The following is a 12,306-nucleotide window of genomic DNA, read 5'->3' as shown; positions in this document are numbered from 1 at the left end:
AGATAAATGAAAGGTTCACTGTCTACCTGGCAAATGCTGCTCATGTGGATTACTTAAATAGAGGCTTGTTGCTTGTTTTGAGCTCCACTTCCAGTCAAATCCAACTTTCACATTAAGTGTGATTAGTATTTCCTGGGAGGTATTAGAAAAGTAATGATCTGGACAAATGCCACTTCACAGGAACATAGTGGGAGCTTATCTGTAAAATGTAAGAACCCAACAAAACAAAGTCATAAAACGACACTGGACTTGTTTAAACTCAACCTTGAAATCCTCTCTGAGTTTACACTGACTAAAAGCACAAGGCTGCACAGGAATGTTTTTTTTTTTTGCAGCAGCAGCAGCATTAGTTTTTGTAAGAGCTGGAAAGCCTGTGAGTTCACACATCTCACATATCATCTGCAGACACATTGTACATCTAGGTAGAAATTTAATGTTTTAAATAAGTTATAACTGAATTGTTATGCTTATTAAGAGAAGCCTGTGCCACTTTCAAGAATTAAAAAGACAAAGACATGATTCTGTCAGTGAGGGGATCATCAGAGGACATTTCCTCCAATCTCCCTCCACAGTAACAATTAATTATTTATGGACTCTGTGTTCACTGGATTGATGTGTGCCGTCACAGGATTCCAGCTGTTATAAATGCCCAGTGAGTGCACTGAGGAGCACTCGCTGGCATTTAGCCAGAGATGGCTGCTCATATGACCTCCACGGGCAGACTTCTAGACCCCCACTGTGCAAACTACAACAAGCACTCTCGTTCCCAGCTGCTGGGGCCCGCACCAAAGCACGTTCTCCTGAGAGCCACACATGGCAATTCAAACCCAGAGAGGCGCTATTACAAAGGACTTGGCTCTTAAAGAATTCAACTGACCATGCATAATGAAATATTTATTGTCTTCCTTTCAAGTAAAATATTCAGGGAATCTGTGGGCTGCTCCTGATCTTTGCGATTGTCAAATAAAAGAAAACCGGAACAACAAAACAAAACATCAAACGTAGACAAAGTTACCAAGATGGTTAATTGTAAATACACACACTAGCAAGAGTCCATTCTTATGAAATTAATGTAATAAAAAACTGGCCTACACTTAGGAGTGACGTATGACCTCAGTAATGCTCAGTGACCCCAGAGGCCAAAATGTGAAGGGGCAAACCAAGACGAGCCTGAATCTGACAACTGTTTCCACATATGATTCATTGTTTTAACCCAAACCGTGGCCCCTGATGCCGACTCACTTCACCCATTCACTTCCAGACGAGCCTGAACCTACCTCTGTCCCCCTCTACACATTCCCTATTTTCATTTTAATTAGCGCAGTAAAGAACAACTCTTCCAACTCTTTTCTGTGCTCCCTCGGTCTGTCAGTCTGCCTCCCCGTCTCTCTGTCTGTCTCTCTCTTCATAAATCTCTCTCTCTCTCGAAGGCATTACTCTTGGCGTAGGCCTGTCTGTTCATCTGTTTTCTTCGTCTGCAAACTTCACTACACTTTTTACTTCACTCCTTTCACATTTTGTAATTTCCATCGATACAAGCCTGCAGAGAAAAAGGAAAATTAGTAGTCTTACTACATGTGCGGCTGTTGGTGGTGCACAGAAAAAATTAACAGTTTTAAATGCTAGTGTAATTTATCCCACCCTATCAGGTGCAATAAAGCTCACAGGAAAGAGACACCAATCGATCATGATCTGTGCGTGTCCACACAGTCCTGAGAAGAAGTCTGATCAGTCTAATTAAGTGAAAACACCTATGTAGGTGCATCAGTGCACCACTTTAAACAGTATCCATAGCTCACGGGTGAAATGCAAACCAAACAAAACCATACTGCTGTAACTAATAGGATCTTCTTGTATTAACTTCACTTGAATGTCACTTTCTGACTTCCTATTTGTTTCTATACTGACTGAACTGAGCAGGACACTCCCTGTGTCTCATTTCACACACACATAAATCAGCACACATCTATTCCCTAAGGCCTCCACAATGTTTGTGCATGATCTTGCTATATTAATCATGTTATAATTTAGCTGAATAAATGTGAAGACATTTCAACTTTTCACCCCATCAGCTTATGTAAGGGAACACTGCAGCAGCAGATTTAAGATTTGGTGAGTCGTTACTTGCAGTTTCCTGGGCTCTTTAGGGTGTTCTGTGCTGAAAGGTACCACTGTGAGAAAACCAGAAATACTAGTATGGGCAGTGATATCTGTGATCTGTGATTGTGTGTTTACACTTAATTGTGCATCAATATGCCTGCTTGTGGGTCTGAGTCTATGGTGTTAACAGTCTTTGATACAAGGGGGAACAGGATCAAAACAGCAGGTTTTTCTATGCATGCCATGTCTGCTCTTTAACAATTGTAAAGAGCATTTACTGCATTTACAATCAAATGAAAGTATTTCTCTGCCAACCTTTTTTGCCATCAGTTTACATCTACTCACTAAAAACTAGCCTGATAATAGGGCTGAAGTGATATTTCGTTTCACTCTATTTATTCACTATTTGAATCTCCGTCCAAAATCTCTACTTTGCTCACTGACTCAGAGGTCTGCAATCAGACTCAATAAATACAATATTTCTGAAGATTTCTTCTGTTTAAGATTAAACAATATAAGATGAGATGATGGCTCGTCAGTTTTTCTTCCTTACATTTGATAATGATGTTTTTCTTCATACTGACCTACAATATTAACACCACGATTATTGTCAATAACCAAATTAAGGTAATAACTCCATTTTCCCCTGACTTCCCCAATAACCCCAAAAGCAATGACACCAGTTTACATGAGTTGTTTGATTGCTGTGTGGTAACCATCAAGAAATACATTGACAGATTGACAAAAAAAATCTTGCTTACTTCAATTTTGACCAAGTTAATTTGTTTACATAACAGTTGCAATAACCGGAGTATAGTAATCTGGTTACAAACCTAATCATTAGTGCGCATGTACACCCACTGAGTGAGATGAGACACAAGTACAAGCTTTGCTCAACAGGATCACCCTACGTATGATTTAAAATTTTCTCCTGAGAAATACTTCCCAGCCGTTGCCATGTAACACTGAACACATAATGCTGCCATTTCTAAAAAATTCAGCACTTTAGGTTTTGACTCAGTCAAAATGAGTTGAAATCATAAATGTCTCCACACATTGGAGACATGGACGGGAAAGGCTAATTTTCCTGACTTTATCAAACTATAAAGTCAATTGAACAAAAACTGTGAGAGACTGCTGTCGGTGCACAGGGCTTATGTTTCCTGCTAGCTTTTGGTTGAATGTGGGGTCTGGGTGTAGATCTCATGCAGCCTATTGTTTCCACATCCTCTGCAGTCTGAGTAATGGCCTTCTGAAAACAGGCTGTCTTTTGTTCTGGCCTCCTCGGCTCCAGAGTGGGATGCCATGGCACTGCTTCCCCTTTCTGGTTGATAGGAGGAGAGGGAGGAGGTGCAGGAGGAGGAGAAGGAGGGAGTGAAACCTGTCGCCACCACCGCTGTCTGCTAACAGCAGGAGGCAAGTCACTCTGGGCTGGGTGCTAATGCAAACTCGGTGCATGTGTGTGTGTGTCTGTGTTAATCCAGCGTGAGCAAAGGGAGGCTCAGCTCCAGCTCCTCTCACCGGGGTGTAATCAGCATTACTGCCACTCATAAGCCTGAGGAGGGAGAAAGGCCAAAGTCGAGCTATCAGCCAAACATCTTCGCCACTGGCTTAGAGACACACACAGAGACAGACACACACACACACACACACACACACACACACACACGCTCAGACAGACAGCCAGCCAACCAGCCAGCCAGCCACCACCCTCATCCTCACCACACTTCAGTAAACACTACTTCTCATCATCTCATCACAAACAAAAGAGCAGAATCATTCCCAGGGCCACAAGTTGACACATGCCATTTAAGACGAGCCCCCACCACAACGTAAGACAGCGATACGAAACACAATGTGCGTCTGTGTCTCTGGCCGACTGGAAGACAGAGAGGGACGGGACACGGCGAAGAAGGAGCAGAACATACAAAGAGAGAAACAGGGATTTTGCGTGTTTTTATGATCCTACAGTCAATTAGCCGACGCTTCGAGCAACGCGGTGTCTTCTCTCTAGCTGAGCTCCACATTCTGGCACTAGGTGATTAATGTGGCTGCCTTCAGTGGGAGACAGTGCATGTAATCAAGCCCGAGCCTGTAATCACCTTCCACTCCTTTTCATTTGCAATTTCACAGAGGGCCAGAGCTGCTGCCAGAGCTGCAAGCTCCTGTACTGGGGGAGAGGAAGTTGGGTATAGAGGGGGAGGGCGGAAAGGAGGGGTGCTGTGCCACAAGCATCCCCTGAGGTTTCCCCCTCTAATGCCAAGAATGATACGTCTCTGGCAGGTGCCCGAGGGCCAAACTGTCAACTTCAACAAATTGTGGGTCACCGTGCCCCAACAAAAGCCCCTCCTTCTATCCCCCGAAGCAAGGTGGGATCTTACACAGAATGCTATCTTTCCAGACATGTAGGGCCATACCATGACACATGTGTGGGGAAAACAAGTGCCCTTTTATGCCTCATTAGCTTATGGTGTGGATTTTCACATGAGGGAGGGAATTAGACGGGACACGTTCCTCGGCGAGCCAAGATGTGCTCCATATCTCCAAGCTGCTTAATCAGACAGAGAACGCATTTTCCAGCACTGCAGCTGGATCTCTGAGGGCGCTTGTCTTCGTCTTGCACTCACACGTTTGCTAAATAAACATGTAATCCGGTGGGTGCACGCAAGATTTTCATTCTCGGCTTTTTAGAAAAAAAAAAAAAAGTAGCAAGCTATAACCACCAGTGTTTAAAACATCATAATCCCTCAACAATTTTCCCATTGTGGGCACTCACTGATTAACGTGATCTGAGAGAAAACAACACACATTTATCACAAGTGACACACACAACATATACAGTATACTGAAGAGATTACTGAAATGCAGTGAAAGCTCTTTTGCAATGTGAAAATATACACATGCTTATATTCTTAATTGCCCTACATCTTTTCACGTGCTGTTAAATACTTTTTAATTTCATGTTTCAAAATGATTTATGCTCAAATTACACACAGCTTTGATATCTATGACTTTGATTATTCAGCTTCTTCTGTACTCGTACCAAAACATAATTTATCCTAATGTAAAAAACAGGCCACATAAAAGTCTAGACTCTAAAACTTTGGTCATGGTTGAATAACTATGTGTACAACAGAAGTTGTTTGCAGCTCTCTCCATTTTAGTCTCCACTCCATTAGATCCACAGCAGGGAAGCTTCTATCATGTTGGGCACAAACAAACCCTCGGGGCAGGCCACAGCACATCTGGACTGACTGTAATGCGTTAGGCTGAAAAACCCGATTCATTTTGGGTGATCCAAGCAGGGTGACAACACACAGGCTGCATTCCCCTGCTCATTGTTATTCAAATCAGCGGAGACAACACACAATCAGGGGGGACTCTGGGGATCTGAGCATAGGCAGCCTAAACACACACAGACAGACAAAAAACCTACACACTCACTCACACACATAGAAAGTGACCAATATTCTCTCATTCTCTCGCACTCTTTTGTAGGCACAGACAAACCAAATAAACAAACACACACACACACACACACCACACATTGAGGGTCCTCAGGGGATCCACTCTGGTCCTGCCAGGGTAAAGACTGCTGCACAATGGGCAGAGGGGGCAGGACAGGAAAAAGGAGGTGGGACATGAATAAATCATGCCTTTAGGGCCACACAGGACACATAAACGCATAAAAAAAACCCAACCAGATCCACACCCATGTTATAGCAATTCAAACACTTAACACATAAAAATGCATGCATACATGCACAGAATTTAGCATATCAGTCACACATCAGCATCCAGGGTGTGTGTGTTGTCTCTTTTAAATTACACACACAGAAAATGTGGGACTACAACCTGGGAATGTGAGGGGGAAATTAGCAGGCCAGAGTTCATGTCATCTGCCTGGCTATTACTGCAACTAAAGTGTGCCAGTGATACACACACACACACACACACAAACACTCATGAATGTCTGAGTCAGACAGACAGGGAAAGCTAATGCAAACTGAAGGCACGATGCCTCACGCTGTAATCAAGAGCATTATAGCTCCTGTAATTACCTCTAAACATTCATTTGGCTAATAACCTCAGTGCTACATATAGCGAGGGGTGTGAAATTCTCTGCATCACGATGACGCCACAGGTGCAAAAATGAACTGTCATGATGTAAAACCTCATAAACAGACCTAGGCCTCACACAGGTCCCCCAACATGTTTTATGTTAGTATTGATTGGTGTTTTCAATACTGTATTTGATGCAGTTATGTGCTGAAATCTCACCAGCACCGTCTTTGTTGAGAAAAAATACCATATAAATCAATGTTGTGCAAAATCAGTTTAATTCCCTCCTTTTGTCTTAAAAGCTTTCTCTCTCCTGCTTTGGGTACAAGACAATACTAGCAAACTGCCTGTCCTTAGTAAACTAGATTTCTATTTCAAAACACTTTCTTTTACAGCTACATTTATTTCTCCAATCAAATGGGCTGAATCCAACCATCCTGCCAGGTTTTATGGCCAACCAACTACTTCTCAGCACAAACTCTGTCCCGCAGCTTAGTGTGTAGACTAAAGACCTGAAGCTGTGGATTAGATCTGCAGCTTTTCTTCTAATTTAATGCCAGACATATTCCTGTCGACGCCCGGTGCCTCGTTGGAGTTGCAGTCGGGATCTACAGAGCCAGACAAAAAAAAAACAGCAGCTGACCTCCAACACCTGACCCTCAAGCAGAGTACTGCTTCTCAATCCTGTGGTATCATGACAGTTTGTGCAGGAGCTAGTTTGGACATGTTACAGAAACTTCCTGGAATAATCAGAAAGTGCCAACCACTAGACCATAATAAAAGTATTAACAATATACAAAAAGTAGAAATGAATTTGACTTGAGAGAGATATAAAGAATGCTGAAAAAGACTGGAAAAAGCCATTTTTCAGGTGCAACACGTAATCAGTTAAAACTAAAATTCAGACAAGGTAAAAGGAACACACACTCCACTATCACACACACTTAAAACCACTCTCTTAACCACACAAGCCCCCTTACAAAACTCACCACCTCTCAGCTCGTCTTGTCAAGACAGGAAGGGGGTTGCAACTCTTTCCAAGCCCGTGCAATTAGCATTGACTGAAAGTAAACTATTCCCCAAGGACACTGCTGCTCTTCACTTCAGTCTAAACATGCATAGTTCAGGCTACATACTAAAGATTATGGTTCAAATTCAAAAGCCCAAGAACACTGCTGATGTAGTCATGTCTTTGTTTATTACACACACACTCACACACAGTATTAAAGTGTATTTTCCTACAGGAAAACAAGGTGCAAAAGGCTAATCTGCGTCACTGAGGGCTCTTCATTTGACTTATAAGTCCTCTCTCCACTGTTGACTCTGGCTTTGTCAGCGTATGTGTGTGTGTGTGTGTGTGTGTGTGTGTGTGTGTGCACTTCTCCCTCCCTCCCTCCTATCCTTTTCCCAGCGCCGCTCACTGACCTAACAAAGCTTCTCCACAGTCACCAGCCTGACCCAGTAACCTGCATGCCTCCTATCTGCTGGAGACAACCAGCTATAAGCTCCCATCTGAGCGCTCCCACTGGTGCAGTATACAGTATATGATGGGCTATGTGAGCCAACAGCCATTGGTGACAAACAAACGCTTCTTTTGAAATAAAAAACAAACATGACATACACCTTTATTTGAAGAAACGTGCAAAATAAAAGTGATGAGTTGCCTTCTTAACAAAAGCACTGTTTCATCATCTGATAATGGTTTAATCCACTTAAAGAAATAAGATAAAGCCTTGTGGGATGCAGACGAGTTAAATAACAAAAGTGATTAAGCCACCTGAAACTTAAGCTGCCAGTGCTTTACTGTTTGATTGGATTTATGACAAGATTAGACTTAATGTGCACAATAAACTGAACTTGTAGCAAAAAACTTACCCCTTGGTTTCCTTTGAAACAAATGGATGGTTCACTTGGTAAAGATCCCTGAGGAGAAAGAAAGACAGATTAAATCTTACAGGAAGAACGGGATTGGTTGTGTTATAGTTGCACATATTCAGGGAAGTCTGTAATCTAAACATAATTATGCTTTAATGTAAAGTTACAAATCTTAAACCACTGTGTGCTGCTAATGGTCTCCACTACTGGAGCTCATTATGAGACAAACTAGCGGACTTGTCAATTAGATAACCAGGCAGACTGCTGGCTCTTTCTCTCTCTCTCACTCTCTCTCTCCCTCTCTTTACTTTGAAGCACAAGGAAGGTTTCCCAGCATATAGCTGACGGGTTAGTCTTTCCCGACAATCACAGGTTTCACGTCCCGGTATGCGATGCAGAAATGCAGCCAATAACTGACTCAGGGGGTAACGCAGTTAGAATAACTGTGAACTTGCTTGAGCGACTCTCATTTATTTACTTATATATTTAAAGACAGACTAAAGGTTATAGAAATATAAAAAGGCTTTTTAAAAATATACACAACGGAGCAGTAATTTAACCAAATGCAACAGTTCAACAAATTAGAAAAGAGGAGAAGCACAGGCGACAACTTTGACAAGTGTTGCTTGTGTGTTTATCTCGGTACCTTGATGTTTTGGTAAGCCTCCAGCGCTCTGATAGCCGTGTCCGTGAGCTTGACATGGTACAGCGTCCTGTTGGGGCTGTTTTTGTTATTTTTTCCACAGGAGAGCCCATAGTGGTGCTCTTGCCTGAGCGAAGCCATCGCTGGCTTTTCTCTCTGCCCCGCAATTAAAGCAGCTTTCCTCTCTCAGCCCTCAGCTCAACACTCTGCCTCCTACGTCACCGTGTGGGCGGGGCTCAGAGAAGACAACTGTATCTCTATTTATACAATAAATATATATATACAATATGTAATTACCACATCCTCATTATGACATCCTTTTCTTTATTCTTTTCATAGTTGGTTGCTCTTTGTTAGTCCCAGACACACCGTCTGTAGGATTACTGTTGAATTTATGTGCTCCTTCTTTAATATTAAAGGTGCGGTGTGTAGAATTTAGTAGCATCTAGCAGAATGGATTTGGCAGAAATGGAATATAATATTTGTAAGTATGTTTTAATTAGTGTATAATCACCTGGAAATAAGAATCATTATGTTTTTGTTACCTTAGAATGAGCCCTTTGTATCTAAATAGGAAATGGGTCCTCTGCCATGGAGCACCGCCATATTTCTACAGTAGCATAGAAAAGACTGACCAGACAAACCAAACACTGGCTCCAGAGAGGGACTTACACATTTTTTGCAAGTTTCACAGCCACCGTAGATTCTCCTACATGCTTGGAAGGAGAGGGGGAGGGGTATTCAGTTGGTTGCAATGTGCAACCTCAATGCTAGATGCCACTAAATCCTACACACTGCACCTTTAAAGCTGCACAAAATCAATTTTTACATAAACAATGGCTGAAATGACTGTAATGTAAAGTAATGTGAAAGGGCTCACTCATATTGACAAACCTTACAGATTATTATTTCCTCCTTCTCAGCTCTGCGGAGCGTTTTAGCATCTTTCAGCTCATTGTTTTGGTTTACTGTTTTGGTTCACTCTCACCTGTCTTGTCAACCTTGTTTCCAACAGCAGCAGGCAGCTGTTTTCATCAATAAGAGCTCTAATGAGCCCACTGTATGCTACCTGCCCAACACAACAAACAGCTGACAAAGTTAGCTAGTAGCTGACACACATAGGTGAAGAGCAGATAAGAGTCGTTGAGCAAAACAGAGCTAAAAGGAAAGTGACCATCTGACTTATTTTGTCAGGTGGACAGAAACATGACTCGTAATGAATACTAATGTTGATTAGTGATTGCTCAATGTGTAAATAGGCAACTGTTTGCAAACAAATTCACCATATAACCTTCTATGATGATAATATGTCAATGTTATGTTTACAGCTTGTTCTGCTGACTGCAAGTGGCCAAAAAATCTATTAGCTTTAACTTTAAAAAATCTGATTTAGTACCTAAACAATAGACAGTATTACAGTTACTTAGAGAAAATGGTAAACTTGCAAGGAGATATAATGGAGGGTAAAGCCTGTAAAACTCAAACTCCACCCACCCACTTTATGTTATGGGTGTGTTTATACAATAGTTTGCCAAAATTTTTAGCCTGAAATATTAATTCATACACACCATAAAGCATCTCACAGGGGTGCTCTAAGCTGAAATTCATCATTTCCACAGCAAAGATGGAAGACTCGTGATGTAAGGTTAGGTGAAAGCTAGTAATTCATCTAAATCTTCAAGTCTCTTTAGATTTGAGAAGCACCACTAAAGTCCCTGATAACCTGAATTCTCCTTGTGATTCGTGCGCTCATTGTGATAACACAACCCATACTAAAGAGTTCAGACATCCCCATTCAGGACAGACCTTTGATGTAAAGGGACGCATTACTTGCCCCACCAGTGGGGTTGTTTATGTGCTGAAATGTCCGTGTGGCTTGATGTATGTGGGAAAGACAATACGACAATTGAAAATTTGGATTTCAGAACACAAAAGCGCCATTAGGAGACAGGATCTAACTTCTCCTGAAGCAAAATATTTTGTAGAACACAGTCACACTATTTCTTGTCTACGCTTTTAAAGCAGTGAGAAAGTGAATTGCAATAAACGAGATGGCAATGTGGATCTATTACTTTTGAAACGTGAAGCATTGTGGATACATAAATTAAACACTATCGCCACACGGACTGAATGAAGAGCTAGACTTGAGGTGTTTCCTTGCAAGCTAAGTTTAACTGTTATTATTTAGCTTTGATACCATTTGTTGAAAATTCACTGGAATTTGATTCTTTGTTTGTTCTTTTGTCTGGATGGATTTGTTTTGATTTACCCAAAACACGGTGCCACAATGTATAAAGCAAACACAGGTAATAATACAGATGAAACAGATGATGGCTTGATTACTGAATGATATAATTATCCTATAGGATGCCTTATGTGATGTTTGAAAATGTAGAAAAATTGGTTTTCAACCCATTATTCCTGTTTGAAGATGAAGGCATAAGCTGGAATAGGCTTTGATTCAGCACAATGCTGTTTGAATAAAGAGGAAGTTGATGAAACAAGCAAGTCTGTGTGTGGTCCTCCTCCTTCAAGCAGTCTAAATCTCCAAGTGCACAAACCTGCAAGTTGCAATAAATGCAATATCTTGATTTAGATTTATTTAGATGCATATGAATAAATACATAATGAGAAATGTGTCACTACATTGTGCAGGCTCTGCTTTGAACTGACTTTACTGGCAGTCAACTAGCTCAGGCCCGACCTAACAAGCCGGTCAACATTTCTAAACAAATAGCAGTCTGTGGTGAATGTGCCAACCATCATATATGTGCCAGGTCAGCTCTGGCAGCCTGCAAATGTGATGAATAAGATAGTTTGTTTGCAAACATCTTCTCTCGAAGCATTGACATCTTTCAGATATAATTTTACTGGATGTTAGAGAAATTTCTTGATGTTTTTAAGGGAGTCCAGCTTGATGGTGTGTGTACCAGACAGTAACTCTTTATAAAATGTGATTTTATAAAGTACATGTATTACTACATTACTCGCCAAGATGTAAATTGTCAATTGCTGTACAAACAATTGATTGTTGATACTGATGATATGATGTCTTTGCATCACAAGACACTGGTAGTCAAAAAGGAATGAAAGGAATGAATGAATTGTCTATTCAGTTGAACTGTTTTTATTGTAGGTCTATGAGAGCATTCATATTGAGCACTTAGCCAAATAATGAAAGAAAGTTTGAATAATTAGAAAAAATTTGAAATATAGTTTCTGCAAATATCTATTATCTTTAGTTTTTACTCAAATGATTATTGGCTGGTTATCTATTTGAAGACCTAAAAGGCTAAAAATAATAATAAAAAAAAAAAAAGCGAGAGAAAAAAATTCAACAATCACAATATGGGTCAGTTTGCAAATAATCCTTGGCAGGAAAGATTCTTATCCTGAGGAGTTAATGGGCTTAGTTATCGTAATTTTTGACAGTCTGTCCAACTTTCCCTTGTCTTGCTGGTTGAGGACCATTAGTGAACACACAGCTAAAACTGATACCGAACCCACGTCTTGGTAGACCTGTTATCTGTTTTATTATGTATCTTACAGCCCAGCACACATGACCAAGCTGAATGACAGCAAATCCAAGCAACTTAAGTGTTTGCATAACTGTGAGAAAGCGCACT

At 41.1% G+C, this 12,306-nt stretch overlaps 1 protein-coding gene across 1 annotated transcript in view; it reads right to left on the bottom strand.

Moving 5' to 3' along the window:
- Positions 1 to 8,866, bottom strand: part of LOC137185564 (RNA polymerase II elongation factor ELL2-like) — a 33,092-nt gene extending 24,226 nt beyond the window's left edge. Inside the window, exons 1-2 of the mRNA XM_067593753.1 lie at positions 8,684 to 8,866; positions 8,038 to 8,085 (exon numbers count right to left, since the gene is read on the bottom strand). Of these exons, the coding sequence (XP_067449854.1) occupies positions 8,038 to 8,085; positions 8,684 to 8,821 (186 nt within the window). The 5' untranslated portion in view covers positions 8,822 to 8,866. The remainder of the gene's footprint in view (positions 1 to 8,037; positions 8,086 to 8,683) is intronic.
- Between the last annotated feature and the right edge of the window lie 3,440 nt (positions 8,867 to 12,306).

The sequence above is a fragment of the Thunnus thynnus genome, chromosome 1 (assembly GCF_963924715.1).
Source record: "Thunnus thynnus chromosome 1, fThuThy2.1, whole genome shotgun sequence".
Classification (NCBI taxonomy): domain Eukaryota; kingdom Metazoa; phylum Chordata; class Actinopteri; order Scombriformes; family Scombridae; genus Thunnus; species Thunnus thynnus.
Note: the sequence above shows the minus strand (reverse complement) of the source record. Positions and strands in the feature narration are given on the sequence as shown.